The following is a 21,053-nucleotide window of genomic DNA, read 5'->3' as shown; positions in this document are numbered from 1 at the left end:
GAAGAAAAAGTGGTCTGTAGTGATATGGAAACGGCAACCGCTGCTGCCTAAAAGGGTGTGCCTTCTTAGGTTCCTCTTGTGCGAAGGTGGACGAACTAAGCGGACCGCCTTGCCCTCCGCGCCGCGGCGACCAGTGAGCTGGCAACGAGCTGTCATAGAAGCATCGTTAGCGTCTGCAGCAGCTAGAACCTAAGCCCTGGTTTCGGACACTTCTGGTCCATAGCCCTTCCCCAGGCGACTATAAAAGCGGCTGAGCGCGCTCGAGTCAATGCACAGTAGCTTCGTCGTTCCCCTGAGCGTAAGTCTGGTTTCAGTATCTTTCGTCTAAGCGTAATACTCGACATGTCTACACTACAAACATACTATCGTCTGTTAGGCTTACGACCGCAAACTCTTCCAGCTAGAACAGCAGAGCTTAAGATCATACTCTTCAGCTAGTTGCATCCATCCGTTCCGCTGGCGCAAGTGCTTTTCTTGGAACCCGTGCCAGCATTTCATAAACTCGACGGAATAGGAAAAGACGATCGCGAGAGCGCAAAACTTGCGATTACAAAATGTGTCTATACCACGAACGTGCACATTTCGGATTTTACGTCATAGAAATTGCATTTGTTCTATCAACAGTTGTGCAATGAATTTTTGCCCCCGATGGATACGACTAATGAGTGACCCTTAGCTGTATTTGCATTCAGATACGTAGGCAAACGTATAGAAAAAAGTAAATATGTTGCTATCGGTATGCACAAGCGCGCAAGAAGGCAGGAGACAATTATGTGGTAGATGAATCGCTCAGTCGCCGCCCCTCGGGGCTAGCTTTCTTCTCAACAAATATATTACAACAACGTGTAACAACACGCCTCGGTTGACAGGTGCCGCCCCTTCTTTGTGTATTCGTGTAAGCTATAGACACAGAGGACGCCTCGCCTCACAGAATAGTTGGCGACGGCGGCGGTGGCGGCAACGAAAGCTTTGAAGACAGACTCCAGCAAGTACGCTGCCTATTATGTTGCAGCGTATAATAAGTTGGGTTTGGAAAGGAACGCTTTCGATCGTTCGAGTAGAAAGTCAGCGCCAACAATTGTCTCGGTTTTAGCTGTCCTGTTGATGGACAGCGTTATGTGTCCAGGTCAATGAATGACTTGAAAAAAGTAGAAAATCGTAAATTTTACTCGTTTGAACTATATACGGATGTGGGAACTTACAAGAAGAAAGAAACAAACGACCTTAGGTTAACTAATACAAAACACCACGAATGTTTCTTTATCGTTACAGAAGCATCGCATATGGCATCCCATTCCATTTCCGAGTTTCGTTAAAGTTTTTGTTTCCTACTTTATTTATATTCTGTGTTTGCAGGAAGCTATTTGGCAAATCCGGTCCCCATCGTTCTCTGAGCTGCAACGCGTCGCTGCAACCGTTTCGACAGTAATTCCACCTCTTTTGCTGCTTTATTCGAAACATTAAGTGAAGCTCCACAATGGCTACGGATCCCGACCCCACCGCATTTCTGTTTGTGTCCCTTGAGCAGAAACGCAAGGATCAGACGAAGCCGTACGATGGGAAAAAGATGGTTTGGGTGCCCGATGAAAAGGAGGGCTTTGTGCTCGGAAACATCGAGAGCCAAAAAGGTGATGACGTTGTGGTTGATTTGCCCGGCGGCAAGAAAACTGTTAGAAAAGATTTACTTCAACAGGTCAACCCGCCGAAGTTCGAGAAGTGTGAGGATATGTCCAATTTAACGTACCTGAATGACGCCTCCGTACTCCACAATCTCAAGGAGCGCTACTACAGCAACCTCATTTACGTAAGTTCACTTGAAAACACACTGTAAAATGATACTGAGGCGTACTTTGTCGCAGCGGGTTTTGGGTATCATTTTTGTCGCGACTATAGCGACTGCCAGTAGCCATTTTTGGGAAAGCAAATAGAGGTGTTATGCATTTCCATTTGTCTTGCTAAAATCCATAAACTGGAATGAAGCTACAGGCAATATCAGGGCTCACGTAAGAGGAATCTAAGGGGAAGCCGAAGAAAATTTTGGCAGTGTACTCTATGAAACTGCAAAGCTTTCAGCAGGATCCGTATACCTACCTAACTGTCCATATAATATATATATAGCTGGGTCGTTGCTTTGGATCTATAATTTTTCTTAGGGCTTGTAAGATACAGAGGATGCAAAGGAATTTGTTTGGTCATGACCTCGATCGAGGGGGTCTGCGGATTGTTTTTACGGAAATAATTAAGTATTGGCGAGATCTACCTTTAACAAATCCTGAACAATCTGGATAGATCACTATACAGTTCGTGTATGGAACTAAATTTCAGTTGACGACCTCATGACATTGTTCATTGAACGTCTCTAAGTAAGTTCCCTGCTCTCTATAGGCCATATTCTTTATGTCATTCACTATAATTTTGCTGGCGTGTAACTCTGATTTTGTAATGATGTAACTAGTGACAACAACTTTATAGTTGGACAATATTTCGACTAAACCCTCATCATCAATCTTCTAAGGTCTCGTTATCTATCTAAATTTTGGGCCATGTTTTGTGCATCCTACAAAGGAGGAAGTCTTTAGTAATTGTTAAATTATGATTATCAAAACTAGCTTAAGTACTAGGGCATCTACTCCTATAGGGTAGGTAGGCCATATTCTTAGTTACTTAATATATATATTTGATATATCCAACAAAATAACTACACTAAAGTCTTCTACCCTTCTTTCATGATAAAAAGTTATTTTATTATAATAATTATTATTATTTGAATAAAAACATTAAAATAAACAATTTATATGCTCTGACTTATTGAATACATATTTTTCCTCTTATAACGATTTGGTCTAATTAGTATGTCTTGCTGAGGTACTTTCTAAGTTTTTTGTCTTCGAGTTAGCTGGTTACCGGATTAGAGTTCCAATAGGATTTTCGCTTAATATCACAAACGCTTGAAGTTGTCTAGGCAATATCGTTTCTTAACTCTGAACTGGCTGGAATTATATCAGCAATCGTTTTTTCGTTTGCTTTTGCCCGAGTGGAGTTTTGAAGTGATTTTAAAATTGATTTCCCAGCAAAATTGCAGGATGTGTATGCTAGCGTTCAAGACAGTGGTGCCAGTGGCACTGATATATGGGGCTTACAAAATTCATCTCAGACAGTTCTGCTGTTTGGTCTCAAAAACTTAATAATTTCTTTTGCAGACTTACTCGGGCCTGTTTTGCGTGGCGATCAATCCCTACAAACGGTTCCCGATCTACACCCCTCGAGTCGTCGCCCTTTACAGGGGAAAGAGACGCACGGAAGTACCTCCACACGTGTTCGCCATTTCTGATGGAGCGTATATGGCCATGCTCACAAGTAAGTGCAGACGTCTATGTATATACCTTGATGCCTATAAAAGTTGCGTACACAGTTCCAATGCCTATATATTCCACAATGTGATAATAAACTGTCGTGGTAGCACGTATATGGAACAGAGCAATAGCTGAAAGCTGTCAGTTTCCCTAACAGGTACAAACAAATCGAATAACATTAGCACAAAATATACCCCAGATGATGGCGCCTCCAACGCATGTAACAGCTGCCAGTTTTTTAATACCTTTGGACTTGAACAGGTCTGAACTTCCGTAACATTACTGAGTTAAAGAAGTCACTTAGTTCTTATGTACGTGCGTTGGCGCTACGTTGTTCCATTTTTGTATGATCTACGTTTAATGTCCGGTATAGCCGTTAGGCATTCTAGCACACGGCTGGCCCCCAGAACGAAATGAAGTGTGTCTATCTATCTATGCCCATGTTTGAACCTAGACCACAACGTGTCCTTAAGATTTGCAAGCAAATACCCACTGCTAACACCGGCATGTCTATATATGTATGTATGGTCACTTGGAGAAAAGCCTACTTAATAGGTTGGTTTTCCTACGACTTTTTTGGCAACGTCTTGGCCACGTGCGTAAGCCGACTCAGTACACGAGTCGGCTTAGCTGGGTCGATCTTTTCATAGCACCCTTCTCAAAAGATGACTATAATGCTGTATGTAAAAAATCCATTGGAGTCAAAGAGAGACCTTGAAAATACCATTTGACAAAATCCATCATAAGGGGGGGGGGGGGGTACTAGACAAGTTCAATTAAGTTCATTGATAACTTCCCACAACTAAAACGATATTTATTCGATGCTGCAGTATCACTGAATTCTGCATGGCACTGTTTGTCAAATGGCTTCCTCAAAACTTACTTTAAAAACTTACTTAAGCAAAAGCTGACACTCTTCAGTCCCAGTAAATAGTTACGATATTTTATAGGTTCAAATCATAGCTCTGGCGCTCTTATCCAACCAATGTTTGCCGACTGAGTCAGCTAAGATCTGCTGCACGCTATTACCGTGCACGCAATTATGACCAAGATCATCACTATCGATTGCTAACGATCCTTTACCGACCTACTCAAAGAGACAGTAACGATATGAAAGCTAGGACCCGTGGTATACTCTTTTTGCTTTGCAGGGAAGTAGGGCACTAGCCGTTGAGCATTTGCTCACAAAAGCAAACAACACAGGCAGTCGTATCTATGTTTAATGACTGCAAGTGCAAATCACAGGCTGATAGGGTGTGCGGAGCTCTTGTAGCCGATTGAACCGAAATAGGCAAAAAACTAGCAAAGCCCAATTGGCCGTTCGGCTAAACAACCGTGAAGAATATCTCTTTGGGTTTTGTTTATCTTCGAAAAAAGAGCGCTACGGCTGCAATGTAAACCCATTTTCAAGCCGAGGCCCATCCGACGTTGGTAAACTTTGTCCCGATGGCTCTCCAGAGTGCTTCGCGCAGCGGAGTCTATTGGCCATCATAGGCGAGTCGAACTCATAGAACACAGCCATGGACACGACTACTACTACGAAGAAGAAGAAAAGGTTTTCAAAAAGAGCGCGGAATAAATAGCGCGGCTTGAACGAAGGATGACGACGAAACGTTATCTTGACCACGTCATGCGGTGTAAGGAAGACAACGGATGAGGAAAACGCCTTTGCAGTAAACAATATTATTCGAATGGGCCAATGTATAGGATTTGAAGGATATTTTTCAAAGCGGTTTGCATTTACTTGAGCTAGTTATTGATGTGTGTAAGGAATAAAATAAAATGCAGTGGCCTATGATCGGCTATATTATTGAACCGATACTTCCGCGCCCATGTATTTCTCGCAGCCATGTATAAATATCAGAGACCTCTAAATGTCAAGAGAATCTAGAGAAATGCAAGAGCTGGATAGAAAAACACTGCAAACAAACAAACAACGTATTGCATAAGAAGCAGTACAAAAATACAGATTTATGAAAACAACAGGCTTAGAAATGTCAATCAATGAAACGAAGTTTCCTAAACAGATTTTCTGCTAAAAATGTTATACCCCAGAGGCCTTGTAGATATCCTCTCATTTAACAATATTCGTACCCTGTATGTCTTTTCATTTGTTTGCCGTCTCTTTTCAGACAAGGACAATCAGTCGATGCTGATCACGTAAGTCTCCAAGTGCCTTAGGCTAGACAAGCGTCTCAATTTTTTCACAGTTCTTTCGCTGTAAACGAGGGCGCACTTGTTGAAACGGTTTATATAGGAAAAGCAGTCAATGACAACTTTATTTACTGATTTTATTTATTTTTATTGCATTTATGCATTGTAGAGATTTAAGTTAAACCGATAGAGACTCACTTAAGTGGTATGGTCGTACAGGGCAACTCTATAGTTGTGCAATTGGTAATTGATAAGCTAAAAGAAGAGATCTTGCGCATGCAGGAGTCCTGCGGATTTCAGTCTTGTGTGCAATCATCCACTAGGCTACCACCCGCTGATTTTGCTGTAGCTATGTAACAAGACGCATTAAAGATTAGTTAACCCATTCCTGTCGTATCAGTAATTTGATAATAAGCAGTCTGTGTAGGTAAACATCGGTATTGTAGGCGCTTCGAAATTAAGCTAGTGTAACTTTACGAAAAACTGCGGTTATGGTGTATTTGACTACCAGCGGTGAGTCCGGAGCTGGAAAAACCGAGAATACAAAAAAGGTGATCGCCTACTTCGCCATCGTCGGTGCAAACCTACAGACCAAAGACAAAGAGCCTAAGGAGGGTAAGAAGGGCAACCTCGAAGATCAGGTCGTACAAACCAACCCTGTTCTCGAAGCTTTCGGTAATGCTAAAACGGTCCGTAATGATAACTCGTCCAGATTCGGAAAATTCATTCGTATCCACTTTGGACCAACTGGTAAACTTGCTGGAGCTGATATTGAAACCTACTTGCTAGAAAAAGCCAGAGTTATCTTTCAGCAAGAGAAGGAACGATCGTATCATATTTTCTACCAACTTATGTCAGGAAAGATCTCCGGCCTTAAGGGTGAGTTCCCGCAGTTGATCTAAGTTAAGAATGATATATTTAATCAATAGACTGTAATGTTCATTCAGCTAAAATGTATACGAGTATGCATGTTTTGAATAAATGTCATATATTATAAAATTATTTTTAATGTAGTTTGTGTAATTTTAGTTGGAAGCCTTTTTCAGCTTTCCTTACAAGTCCTTGCTTTCCAGATTTGTTAAATCTAATTTGAATTTCTGATAACCACCGTTTGAGAAGTACCATAACTTTGGCCTGTGTCTTTTACATTTCTGCTGCGACGATCTACACGTTGATTGCTTTCAAATGGCGATTCCGTAACGGCGATGATGATGATCCAGGCAAATTGTTGCTAAGCAACAACATCACTGATTATCACTTCGTCTCGCAGGGAAAAACTGAAATTCCCGGCGTCGATGATGGCGAGGAGCTCAAGCTCACCGATGTAAGTTATTCGAGTTAAAGCGCTACTTGTCATACGCATCAATGACGGTAGCAGCTGTCGTTGTCTATACTATTACTTGTAATTTCAGCTAGTTTTTGTGTGTCCTACCACTTATCCTTGGTATACACTTAGCAATGACGAATTTTTGCGTCAATTTTCCTGTAACTCATTGACTATGTCTAGCGTAAGAGCCAGACCTCGAAGCATTGAGTTTTCTGTTTGCAAGCATAGCGTGATACAGAATCGGTACTCATCAACAACAATTTATCAACACTTACGAACCGACATCTAAGTCTTATCCGAAGACATCGTCTTTTATCGTGTCAGATTCTATGATCTAGGACAGATATCAGGTCCTCGAATTTTTCTGATCGTCATTTTCTAGTGTAGCGACAGCTCGTCTTCGACCTGAATGTTTCAGTCGACTGCCTGTTGTCCTAGGCCTTCCGTTGTTTGATGAATGACCGCTCGGCTGTTGCCCTTTTCATACTCGCTACTAAAATGCATGCAATATTCAATTAAGCGGTATAGCCTTCTGTTTTGTTTAATATATATAAGAGGCGATTTAAAATAAACAGTTTCGCAAATGAACTTACGCTTTAGGTGATCTAGAGGCTAGCCTTGTTGTCGTATTCACCTTAAAGGCTGTTGTGAGCAGCAGACCATTTATAGATATTATATAACTATGTAACATATATGATATTTGAACTGTCCTAAATACGACACATCTGAAAAAACTGATAAATTTTGTAATTGAATAAACGTTAAGTTGTAAGCCATTTATAGGTATTTACTATAGCTAACAAGAAACAGACTTGACTATAGTTACGTAGGTTTATTTAGATTTAGTAAAAGCTTCATGCTGGTCATGGTTTTATTGTAACTTCATTGCAAGACATTGAAACGAGACATTTAATTGAATTACCTGCTGTGTCCATATGACAGCAAGAACTAATGATGACTAAAATTAACTAGAAAAGATAAGTTTTTCAAACCGTAATGCATCGCCAACGCCTCTTGCATTGTATCGGTCGTGTTGTACCAGGCACGCTTTTGCTGTCTAAGAACGTACAAATTTATATCTCAGGAAAAGGTCGAAATTACTGGAGTCGATAACGGCGAAGAACCAGACGCGAGTCCATCATAACTCGACGCTCGCACTTTGGGACCGATTACTGAAAGCCTTATGATGATACATTATCTTTAGAGCAAGTGTGAATTAGCACTGCTAGAGCAAGTTATCGAGCCAGAATAGCTAAAAAGCCTACACATCACGAAATGAAGAGCTGCTAATTCTCGTTTTGTTTGGGCAGTAGCTAGATAGGTTGTGCGCAATCGTATATTTCGCCTGTTTTTTTAATCTTTAAGTAGCTTTGTTGGCATTCTCTCCTTATTGCGTCGTGTATTAAATAGTGAAACTGGGCTGAAATCTCAACCAGTGAAAATGTTATAGGTATCGAAATGAGGCTATCAAAAGTTCTTAAAGCAATATGGAAAAACGCTAATCTTTTATCCCTGCTATATATCTACGTGTCAACGTATCCGTATTTGAAGACCGTAGAGCTGACCGATTCTTCTACTTCTACACTTTTTCTTCACTGCTTATCGAAAGTCAGCTACAAGTGCGAAAATTAAACGTATATTACGGTCTGATATTATTTGCAGAACGCCTTCGATATCCTTGGTTTTAGCGAGGAGGAGAAACTCTCGATTTACCGCATCACGGCAGCTGTCATGCAAATTGGATGTTTGAAATTTAAGCAGCGCCCTCGCGAAGAACAGGCCGAAGCTGATGGAAGCGAAGAAGGCGAACGTGTTGCTCAACTTCTTGGTCTAGAAGCACCTGAGCTTTACAAGAACCTTTTGAAGCCCCGTATTAAGGTCGGCACCGAAATGGTAACCCAGGGGAGAAATCTCACCCAGGTCGTATCATCAGTGGGCGCCCTGGCCAAGGCAATGTTTGATCGCCTCTTTAAGTGGCTTGTCAAGCGTGTCAATCAGACACTCGAAACTCGTCAAAAACGGGCTCATTTTATCGGTGTGCTGGATATTGCCGGATTCGAAATTTTTGATGTACGTTGCTCTTGCCTGCTGCTTTATTTATTTAGCTAGCTCTGTTGACTTTAGTTTCAATATTCGTATATCTGCCTACCGGAATATGTTAAACATGTAAGATATAACATATAAATAAAAAAAGGAACACGAACGTCAAAAATGGTCAATGGTTTACCTTGACCATTTTCTCTCTGCATGTCAAAATAACTTCTATGCTATTATTCTGAAACTCAAGATTGTTTCCATCTGGGATAAATTCAAAACTACTTTTGCATGTAAAAAAGCAATTAGTACATAACTGTCTTTAATCTAAAGCTGGTAAGCGAAAAAGAGATAACGTTACAACAATACGGTGGAGGTACCTATCGAATATATTTTACTCGTAGTCATATTCTAAACTGATTGATTCTTTCTTTGCGCAAAACAGTTCAACAGCTTCGAACAACTGTGCATCAACTTCACAAACGAAAAGCTTCAGCAATTCTTCAACCATCACATGTTCGTCCTGGAGCAGGAAGAGTACAAGCGAGAAGGTATAAATTGGACGTTTATCGATTTTGGTCTCGATCTGCAAGCCTGTATCGAATTGATTGAAAAACCAATGGGTGTCCTATCAATCCTTGAAGAAGAGTCCATGTTTCCTAAGGCTACGGACAAGACGTTTGAGGAGAAGCTCAATAACAACCATCTGGGCAAGTCAGCCAACTTCCAGAAGCCTAAACCCGGCAAAGCTGGTGCGCCCGCTGCCCATTTTGCTATTTCACACTACGCCGGCATTGTGCCTTACAATCTTACCGGCTGGCTAGAGAAGAACAAAGATCCATTGAACGATTGTGTCGTTGACCAGTTCAAGAAAGGTTCTCTCCAGTTATTGGCTGAGATCTTTGAGGATCATCCTGGTCTGGGCGGCGATACTGGAGGCAAAGGCGTCCGTAAAGGCAAAGGATCATCGTTCCAGACGGTGTCCCTCCTCTATCGTGAACAGTTGCAAAATCTTATGAGAACGCTAAATGCCACCCATCCGCACTTCGTGCGTTGCATCATTCCCAATGAGACGAAGTCGCCTGGCGTTATTGATTCACATCTTGTCATGCATCAACTGACTTGCAACGGTGTACTTGAGGGTATTCGTATTTGCCGAAAGGGCTTCCCTAACCGTATGGTTTATCCTGACTTCAGGCAACGGTAAGCCAGATTAAGATTTGTATTAATTATGGTGTAACCTATTTATTTTACCAGTTAAATAGGGTAGCTAATTCTCTTCGACTAGCTTACCAAGCTGCGTCACACGTGTCAGAAACCAGACATGAATCTGACTATACTTTTTTCTATATGTTTTTTCCACTAGTTTCTTTTCATCCCAATTTAATGATAAACCTTACGCGCTCCTCACAATTATTTTGAAGGCAATTCTAGTGAAAACGTACTAGTTCTGACTCTGTTAAATTCTCATTCATTGCAGGTTATATATTATACAGAGAGACCATTTTGGTAATTTATTACGATAAAGAAATGAAGACTTTTGAGCGGTGTAGTTTCTGTCAAACGGAACTTTTCTTGTACATACAAACAAACTTATGACCAGATGTCAAGGGAGGCTTAACTGACCCGAAGTACTTGATTGTCTTTTTTTTCTCGCTTGTATATGCTATTTATATACCATATACCCCAGTTCTATAAATAATTGTTAACATTATGATTTTTACATTTAATTTATTTGGGTCATACATCTAAAAGACTGACGAGAGACTTTTGGTCAAATATAAAATTGTAGTTACTGTCTATTCGAATTCCATCGCTGTCCGTCGTGAATGTGTTTAGCTATGCCATACACACATTTAATGCAACTCCTCTATCAACGTTTCTCCTATTTAACTTAACTTTCTAAGCCTTATTTTAGTTTTGTGCAAACCGCCTGCAGTTATGCCCTTTTGCAAGGTAACAGTCGTTTTCTCTCTTGGAAATATAATAAATAAAAAATTGGATTGTTCCCTGAGTGGTCATTAAAGATAGAGAAAAAAATACCCAAAGAATTAAACAAAAATAGTAGTTTCTTTAGATTTGTATTTGTAGCTTTGCATTAGTTTTTAGTAATTATGCATCCTGCTTTGCAGTACAATTAGGTACTTTTGCAATACATGTTGTATTGCATCTCTTAACCAGCTTTCTTCCGTTATTCTTGCTCGCGACAGGTACAACATTTTGGCCCCTAACGCAGCAACCGGCGTAGCTGATGCTAACGAAGCATCTAAGAAGGTCATCGCTACCCTAGACCTGGATCAAGACGAGTACCGCTTCGGTAGCACAAAGGTACTGAAGTTTTGACGCTAACGAACAGAACATTTTACTCGCGATTTTTAAATAATTTTATCTTTAAACTGCAACACTCTTTGTTTGTTAAGTTTCTAAAATAACAAGTGCTACTATTGATACTTACTTGTCTGTTTGCTGTAATCTTCTAGTGTGATAAAGCGTAGCGAGGTAACGGCGTCCTACTGAAGCGTCAGTCGAAAACTCGGGTTTTTCTTTCGTTGCCGCTTGAAAACAGCATGTACTGTTTGCATATTTCCTTTCACGAACTCCAATATTTTACCCACCGTGTTCGAAAAATCAGCTGCTTAACGTTGAATCCATCAAATGCGGGTTAATTTTGCACGCCATTTTTTCACGCCTTTCTACCGCTTCATGACGTTATGTAGAAAGCTATTTTTACGTGTAAGTAATTATCCGCATACTATTATTTATATACTATTGTTACCCTTATCAGTTCTATTTTAGGGTTTTTTTTTATTTCTAGCAGATTAGATAAAATATTTATGGATGCATGAACACACATTCAACGTAACCACGGAGCGTGTTTAAGCGACTCATCCTGTTTATGACAGAACAAACGAGGCTATGCAGTGTGTCCGCGTCTTTATGTATTATTGTCATTAACTATGACACATAAAGTTACGTAAGTACATGATAACTTGTAATTCCTGAATACAAACACGAAAAATTCAATTGTAAAGCAACTGCAGAATGGTATCAACGGCCTTTTCGAAACTTGTTATTGACAAAGTCGCGCACGCACCAAGGCATGCCTCGTGTAATTATGTAAGTGTTTGTCAGCTGTTAAGAAAAACCTATAATCCATGTTTGGTGAATTAATAAATTTCGCGGAACTAACATTTTCCAACAACATCCTCCGAGGAATAACATCCTTGCCCCAGACACATTGATCGAATGGATCCGCGTAAAAGATATAACTGGGGCTTTTGCAAAACATATACCCAAAATCGACGGTGCCGAATATCAGCCCGACGTGACGGATATCAAAGGCAGAAGGAACAATAAAGCACAGATGTTCGACGCATTCAGATTATTGGGTTAAACAGTGTGCGTATGGGCATAATTGTGGAGTATATATGAAGCATCGATGGTATAACACAACGCTATTGAATGCAATACAAATTAGTCTTTACGAAAATGAACCTAAATTTTTCTGACCGGAAACTTTCGATTTGACGTTTATCCGCGAGTAAAATTAATAAATACCGAGTATATTAAACATACTATCTAATAACAATTATGCATGTTAAGGTCGGGCCCAAGTGCAATGAGCGCATGCTCATTGCCCGGGTAAGGATGTCTATACAATCCGATATCTAAATGAAACATGCCCGTTGCAGGTATTCTTCCGCGCTGGGGTGCTGGGCCGCCTGGAAGAATTACGTGACGAGCGTTTGGCCAAGATCATGACGATGATCCAATCAGCTTGCAGGTGGTATCTTTGCAAGAAAGGATTCCAGAAATTAAAGGAGCAACGGTACGTTCTTTTACGCCTATTCAGTGATAGGTGAGGGTGTATAGATAGGTTAAATGTAACGGTCACGCAATCATACGACCATATGAACACTCCTCAGACCTAGCTTTAATACTTAGTAACAATAAAATCCTGTGTCTACTTTAAAGCTTTAGCTTTTTTTGGATTATTTTGTAAATTTGATCAGACGTTGAAGCCGGACGTGTCGCTAAAGAAATATTTTTTTTAACGGTAGACGATACTTGATCACTAATAAACTGTACAGTTCTTAGGAACATGATTCAGTAAGTGACAAACCCAACGGTCTAGACCTAATAAGGTAATCTGATAGATCTGTTCACTGTGAAAGTTCGGTGGGCATGCCTGCTTTGCATGGTCCCGAAGTCGAAAATGTTTAAGTTCATTGAGTACAACATTTTCACAAGTTTGTACTTAGAAATTGAATACGCAATTAATAGTAAATGTAACATAATTTTTTCACCAGCCACATGACAGCAGGAAAATGATTGCACAGTTGAAGGCAAAAACAAGCACTTATTATATATGAAGTAACTAACAAAAAGCTACAAACATGAACTCATCTATTTGTGCGACAATCCGCAATCTGAACTGCGAACTAGCTGTTTACTACCTTTGCTTCTTTGATCACAGAAGTTTCTAATTCGTTTGGTTTTTAAAGATATAATAGTTTATCAAATGATACTTATTTCAAGCGTTGATAACAGGCAAAGATATCGTAACAGCTAAAGATGTCTTACAATACAATTGAGTAAACCCTATTTTTGTTTTTATATATATATATTATCGCTTGCCATTGAGAGATAATCGTCATCAACGTCTTTTTAGTCTATATATTTATCCACTCATTAGCAAGGATTTCATAAAAGATCAATTTATATAACCAATGATTTTTTGTTATAACCTTATTAGCGCGCGAAGCACGACGGGAATTCGTTTGTAGACTGTAAAAGAACTACACATACATTTGAGTACATCCGCTTGTACGTGCCAGTGAAGGGTATTTAGCGTGCCCATCCCGGTGCCATGCATTCTTGTTTGAAATACAGCAGAAGATCATGCGAGAACAACGACCAGCAAAGTATCTTTAGGAATAGACACTGTTTCTCTTGTGATACACATAGATGTGGTTCGTTCTATCAACTCCACATAAATGGATACGCGCTAGCCACTCTAGCAGACCCGATGCAGGACTAAGGCTATTTATCAGTCGGAATTTACTCTTCTATAAGAGGCTTCTGATGAAGCCGCTTTTTGACATTTCATCTCCAGTCGTATTAACCTCGTCATACATTTTCTCCTCTTCGTACATATACACCACACCTTTCTCCAAGTCTGTATATGTCTCTGCGGCAAAAAAATACCTCTCCTAATACTTTTCCTATTACGACTTCTACATCTACAACTTCCGCCTGTCCCAATACGGCGGCTTGCCTGACTGCTAGTGTCTGATAATGATGAGATGTTTATTTCCTCCAAATATAATCGGTGGGCCCTCCGATAATATGGCGCGCGGGTGTATGAGCTATCGTGCCCAATATCAGCAGCCAGCAGGTAGAGGAAAATGGATTTTTACAGATCTATTGCTCGGCGTGGAAAGCCAAGAGGCTAAGCTAACATAGGTTAGCTTTTGGTTGTCAACATCACCACTGACAGTACCGTCGCACCCGAGCCGCTTTTTTTAAGGGTGAGCAAGTCATATTAGTACGAGACTCACACCATTAGGATACCAGCTGCAGCAGTTTGTGGCCCTGCGTAGCACAGCGGGTGCCTTCATGGACCTGGCCACACTTTCCAAATACAGACGCAGTATCTTCGCGTCGGGTTGAACCGCACAACACTTCCTAGCTCAGAGTGGGGTGCGAGCTGAAACAGTACTGCAAACTTGTATAATCGAAAACTTAAAAAGACTAGATTTCTTTTAGGCGGTGTAGTACCCTGTACTGAATAGAAAGATAGCCTTCCCACTGTATCACGAGTATGGTTGCTATAAAGAAGCGGAAACCCAGCCCACGGAGGGACTAAGGCTTCTTTCCTTAAAGCTATTAGATTTCGATCCGCAAGAGTTAGTCATCGTGGGTGTAGCGTAGATAACTATTAGCAGTAACTATGCTTTTAATAGTTAATTATTACTTGAACAAAATGTATACTGTATATTGTAGAGAAGTGCATTTTGAATTACAATGAAGTAAGTTTTGTGTGGCACTTTTAAAACACTTCAACATAACTAAGTAAAACTTCGTATTGATGTCATCGGTGACAATTCGCTACTTACGTGTTTGATGCGGCATTTTCGCAAATTGAACCCATTACAGGGTTGCTCTTGTGATCATCCAACGGAATCTCCGTCGTTTTTCACAGTTGCGCAACTGGCTCTGGTGGAAACTCTACTCAAAGGTGAAGCCTATGATCCACGTAGTACGCGCCGAGGACGAGATTAAAGGTACGGCAGAAGACAATCTATAAAAACCTAATTGTCAACAAGAATGTAAAAGAAAGGATGCACTCATGGATTTCGTGTTTCAGGTTCATTTTTTTATTTTAGCTCGCTTACATGACTGAGGAATATTTTGTAGAAATTTCCCTCAAGTTTGTAAATGTTAAAAATGCCATTATTGAACAGCGCCAAATAAAATTTTAGTTATGAGCTTTCGGGTGAGTACTTCACTTGTTTTCTAATTTACTACTGACTGATTTGACTTACAGCTCTCGAGAAGAAATTGGCCGAGGAGCATGAAGCGTTCCTTAGGGAAGAAAAATTACGCAAAGAGTTGGAGGCCCAAGGAGTTAAACTGCTTCAAGAAAAGAACGATCTCTTCATGCAACTAGAGGCGGAGCGTTCCGGAGCTTCCGATATCGAGCAACGCCTTAATAAAACTCTAGCTCAGAAGAACGATCTGGACCGGCAGCTCAGAGATGTTGAAGACCGTCTGCACCGTCAAGAGGATGAGTACCAGAGGCTCACCTCAAACAAAAAGAAACTTGAGGGAGAACTCTCTGGATATAGGAAGGATATTGACGACTTACAGTTATCTCTGCAGAAGGCCGAACAGGACAAACAGTCTAAAGATCACCAGATTAGAAGCCTTAATGATGAAATTCAGCATCAAGATGAGCTCATCCAAAAGCTAAACAAGGAAAAGAAGCACCTGCAAGAAGCAGGACAAAAGAGTGCAGAGGATCTTCAGGGTTTGGAGGATAAGGTGAACCACTTAAATAAAGTAAAAACCAAACTTGAGCAGACCCTTGACGAGCTGGAAGACTCCCTTGAGCGTGAGAAGAAGACCCGCGCTGAGCTCGATAAAAACAAACGCAAAGTCGAAGCTGATCTGAAACTCGCGCAAGAAGCCGTTATTGATCTCGAAAAGGCAAAGAAAGAAGCTGAACAGGCCATACAGCGTAAGGACAAAGAGTTGGCAGCCATTCAGGCCAAGCTGGACGATGAACAAAGCATTGTTGCCAAGCTTCAAAAGCAAATCAAAGAACTGCAGCAGCGTGTTGAAGAACTAGAGGAAGAACTCGAAGCTGAACGACAGGCGCGATCGAAGGCAGAAAAGCAACGCGCCGACCTTGCACGCGAGATCGAAGAGCTTTCTGAGCGTCTCGAAGAATCCGGTGGTGCAACTTCCGCCCAGGTAAAGCAGAATTACTATGGTAACGTCCTTCTCGTTATAAGTGCATACAAATACTAAGAATTTTTATACTACTTAAATATACGAGAATTTGACAGGATTCGTTTATTAAATCTATCTGAATAACAGATCGAGTTGAACAAGCGACGCGAAAGTGAGTTAGCTAAGCTGCGACGTGATCTGGAAGAATCGAATATGCAGCATGAACAGGCAATCTCGGCATTGCGCAAAAAGAATAACGAGCAGACAGCCGAAATGGCGGAAACCATTGAAAATCTTACAAAGGCTAAAGCTAAGTATGTACCCCTTTTTTGTATGGACTTCGTTATGATCTGCTCTTAAAGCTGTTAACGGTAAACACATGTAGTCGATGCTTTTCTGTTAACTATTGTTTTTAGTGTTCTAATTTACTGTGCTTGTATTTCGAAGGAGCGACAAAGAGCGCGCCACGTCTCAAGCCGAGGTGACAGACCTACAAGGTCTACTGGTTCACCACACCAAGCAGCAAGCAAACCTCGAAAGGCAGGTGAAACAATTCGAGCAACAATTAGCCGATACCCAATTTAAGCTGGATGAATCGAACCGCACGCTTAATGATTTTGATGCCGCCAAGAAGAAGTTATCTCTTGAGAACGGTGATTTGCAACGACAGCTTGAGGAAGCTGAAAGCATGGTGAGTCAGCTATCGAAGCTCAAGGCATCGCTCGCCAACCAAGCTGAAGAGGCCAAACGCACCGCCGATGACGAAGCGCGTGAACGCACTGCTATCATGGGCAAATACCGCAATATCGAACACGATATGGAGAACATTCGGGAGGCCCTCGAAGAGGAGCAAGAAGCAAAGGCTGATTTGCAACGCCAATTGTCGAAAGCGAATGCCGAGGCTCAACTTTGGCGTGGCAAGTATGAGTCTGAGGGCCTGGCACGTCTTGAAGAACTGGAGGAAAGCCGCCGCAAACTTCAAGTAAAACTTGAGGAAGCTGAAGGAACAATCGAAGCTTTGAACGTGAGGGTGTCTGGCCTAGAGAAGACCAAGCAACACCTGCAAGGTGAAGTCGAGGACATGCAGTGCGAAGTTGATCGTGCACAACAGTTGGCCGCACAATTGGAGAAGAGGCAAAAGTCGTTTGACAAAGTCATTGCGGAATGGAAGGCCAAGGTTGACGACCTCGCTGCCGAGCTGGACGGCTCTCAGAAAGAGTGCCGAAACTACTCAACTGAGGTATACAAGCTCCGTGCTGCTTACGACGAATCGCAAGAACACTATGAGGCAGTGAAGAGGGAAAACAAAAATCTCCAGGATGAACTTAAGGATCTCATGGATCAACTTGGCGAGGGTGGTAGGTCCGTCCACGAGCTTGAGAAGACCAGGAAAAGGCTAGAGCTTGAAAAGGACGAGCTCCAAGCTGCACTTGAGGAGGCTGAAGCTGGTCTTGAACAGGAAGAAAACAAGGTGCTTCGCGCCCAGCTAGAGTTGAGCCAAGTACGCCAAGAGATTGAACGCCGAATTGCCGAGAAAGAAGAGGAGTTTGAAAATACTCGCAAGAATCACCAGCGTGCGTTGGACTCAATGCAAGCTTCCCTGGAGGCTGAATCGCGCGCCAAGGGTGAAGCCCTTAGAATGAAGAAAAAACTTGAGTCGGACATCAATGAGCTCGAGATTGCCCTTGATGGCGCCAACAAGGCGAACGCCGAGGCACAAAAGACGATCAAGAGGTACCAGCAAAATCTTAAGGACACGCAAACAGCGTTAGAGGAAGAGCAGCGCGCACGCGACGAAGCTCGGGAACAGTACGCTATGGCCGAGCGCCGTTGTAATCAGATGCATGGAGAACTTGAAGAAGCTCGCCAGCTTCTAGATCAATCTGAGCGCGCACGTCGTGGTGCCGAGACTGACCTGGCCGAGCTACGCGATCAGGCCGCAGAAATGTCGGCCAACAACGCCTCGCTTTCAATGGCTAAGAGAAAGCTTGAAGGAGAGATGCAGGCCCTGCAGGTAACTTACCTATTCATTGCTGTGTAACGAAAGTATATGCGAGAAATATAGGCATCGTACCAAATGGTTTTACCATGCCCATATGCACTGTCTTTTGAAAATTTCTTGTAGGAAGCTAAGTACGTCCACTTGCAGCGAACTGTTTATATAGGATTTGAGAAACCAATTGAAGGCAACAAATATTAGTGATTATTTTAATACCTTAGCCATATCACAATTTGCCTGCTTCGTCTATTTCGTAGTTACTTTTATTGAGTGCAGTGTATATATTAAACATTAGTATTCACACATAACATCTTGGCATTTCTAACAAGTTTAAATGCTTTATGTGTTCGTAATGGGATCGTTAGGCTGACCTTGACGAAATGCTCAATGAGGCTAAGCAGAGCGAGGAAAAAGCCAAGAAGGCCATGGTAGATGCTGCACGTCTTGCAGATGAACTTCGCGCCGAACAGGAGCACTCGGCTTCGCAGGAAAAGATGCGTAAGAGTCTGGAAGCTCAAATGAGGGATATGCAGGTCCGTTTGGATGAGGCTGAGGCTGCTGTCCTCAAGGGTGGCAAGAAGCTCATCGCTAAACTCGAACAGAAGTGCCGTGAACTCGAAAGCGAACTCGAAAATGAGCAACGCCGTCATGCCGACTCTGCTAAAAATTACCGCAAGGCCGAGAGACGTATAAAGGAATTGCAGTTCCAGAATGAAGAGGACCGTAAGAACCATGAGCGAATGCAAGACACCGTCGACAAACTGCAGCAGAAGATCAAGACATACAAGCGACAGATTGAAGAGGCAGAAGAAATCGCTGCTCTTAATCTTGCTAAGTTCCGCAAAGCTCAACAGGAACTTGAGGATGCGGACGAGCGCGCCGACCTCGCCGAGCAGAGCCTGGCTAAACTTCGTGCTAAAAATCGCTCCGCCAGCGCGGGACGTGCTACGTCGCCCGCCATCTTCTAAGGCCACCGTGCATCAACAATGGTCGTCGACTGAAAATCCAGCGATATCCCTATTTGGGTTATAGTGTTTGTTTTATTGTTTTAAAAAGGGGACGCTGTGCGGTTCGTTGAAGATGCAGAACAAATAATACAATTACAATATTTTAGACATCCACTATCCAACCAAGTTCTATCCCTGCATAATTAAGCTTGGGCGCCTTTCTTCCACTCATATAATCATCAGTACCGCTTCGTGTTATAATTAGGTCGATCTTAGTGTGCTAGCCAGGCATGCGTGTGTGCGATAATCATATTAAGACATAAATGGAAAAAGAAGGAGCACGAAGTGACAAACTGTCGACGTCCCGTGGAGTTTTAGGATCCATTCCGCTTCTAACTTGACGTGGAAAGGGGACATACATCGCGCTGCTTCACTTCGTCGACATCGAAAGAGAGCCGTTTGTGTCCTATCTCTTCCACGAAGAACAGATGCGGCAGAAACTCAGCACGTTTATCTTCACAGCGCTTTACAAGATACATAAGACCCAAACAAAATACGAACCCCAACGTGGCCTTTGCTACCAACAGACGAAGCTGACGACTATATGGATATGTTCATAATAATAATGACTAGCCAAAACGAAAACATCAACTTGAAAATAAGTATCGGCTTAGCATGCGGCGCCAGGAAACAATAAGTGTCTTCTATTAACATCTGTGCTATTGGCATGACCAGTAGCGTAATACTAGGGAAGAAAGAGAGAGAGAGAGAGAGAGAGATAGAGAGAGAGAGCGAGCGCGACATTGCTGTTAATGCAATTATAGGAATCACAGCGAGTGGAGAAACTGCACAGTTTGGTAATTTCAGTACAATTTGAATAAACGAAGATAAACGGTTGCATCTTATTTGTAACGTACTTTTATTTAAATACCGGTTTTTAAATAAAAGTTTTTTTTTACTTAAATACCGTAAATAGTAGCGCAAGGTTAACAGTTGTCAATAACTTCATTCATAGAGTAGGTTGACGATAACTTAAACAGTGAAGGGGTAACCTCCGAATCGGGCTAAGCAAGCATACATCTTTGTTTAGTTGGAAAAGTTTATACTCGCTCGAGTTCTAAATAGCTTCACTATTCCAAGCGGACGTTATTCTGTTTATGACTGAAGTATTGTTAAACATATCTTTAAATAACGGGTTTGACTAGGCCTTATTCAAACCTATAGATTATATTAATGCATATAGGACCTTATGCATCTGGTGCATGTGTCATCGTCAGTGCCTTCTAAGGTTCTTAGTCGAACCGTATAGCTCAGATGGATGCATAAATGAGTGTGGTGTTATGGATAAAATTCGTCAAGACACCGAACTCTCGTTAGGTGAATGTCTTGATTACTTATTGCGGGACTTCCAAACTTCGCAAGATCCTACATCAAAAAACGTGGTACCCATAGGCAAGCTACACGTGCATATAAGTCTTTACGTCAACACAATTCCTTGTAGAAATCACACGACGTCAGCCTGCTTTACACTCTTCTAACTCTACTGGCTAGTTCCTTAGGTTGACATTGCTTTTCTGCCTATATTGCCATTGGTTGGCTAATCTGATTACATACCGAGAAAATGAAATACTGCTCCTTACAGTACAACACGACATCCTAAATTTAAAAAAAAAAAAAAAGCGAACCACACACGTGCCGAATTGGTGCCACAGGTTCCTTCGAGGTGGTAGAAGCCCATATGTGTGTTTTATTCAGTCATACTATAATGTGTGCCACTGAAG

General features: G+C 41.7%; 1 protein-coding gene across 1 annotated transcript; it reads left to right on the top strand.

Annotated features, from left to right (window-relative positions):
• Positions 1 to 282: 282 nt before the first annotated feature.
• LOC111259763 (myosin heavy chain) lies at positions 283 to 20,177 on the top strand. The gene is made up of 15 exons (XM_022831979.2): positions 283 to 298; positions 1,357 to 1,804; positions 3,201 to 3,357; positions 5,486 to 5,513; positions 6,019 to 6,386; positions 6,728 to 6,831; positions 8,497 to 8,904; positions 9,314 to 10,071; positions 11,079 to 11,196; positions 12,561 to 12,697; positions 15,028 to 15,155; positions 15,419 to 16,347; positions 16,474 to 16,640; positions 16,774 to 18,340; positions 18,691 to 20,177. The coding sequence occupies exons 2-15, from the start codon at positions 1,478 to 1,480 to the stop codon at positions 19,291 to 19,293; spliced, it is 5,799 nt and encodes a 1,932-aa protein (XP_022687714.1). The 5' UTR covers positions 283 to 298; positions 1,357 to 1,477; the 3' UTR covers positions 19,294 to 20,177.
• Positions 20,178 to 21,053: the final 876 nt, after the last annotated feature.

The sequence above is a fragment of the Varroa jacobsoni genome, unplaced genomic scaffold (assembly GCF_002532875.2).
Source record: "Varroa jacobsoni isolate VJ856 unplaced genomic scaffold, vjacob_1.0 scaffold_367, whole genome shotgun sequence".
Lineage (NCBI taxonomy): Eukaryota > Metazoa > Arthropoda > Arachnida > Mesostigmata > Varroidae > Varroa > Varroa jacobsoni.
This window is presented reverse-complemented; position numbering and strand designations above follow the sequence as displayed.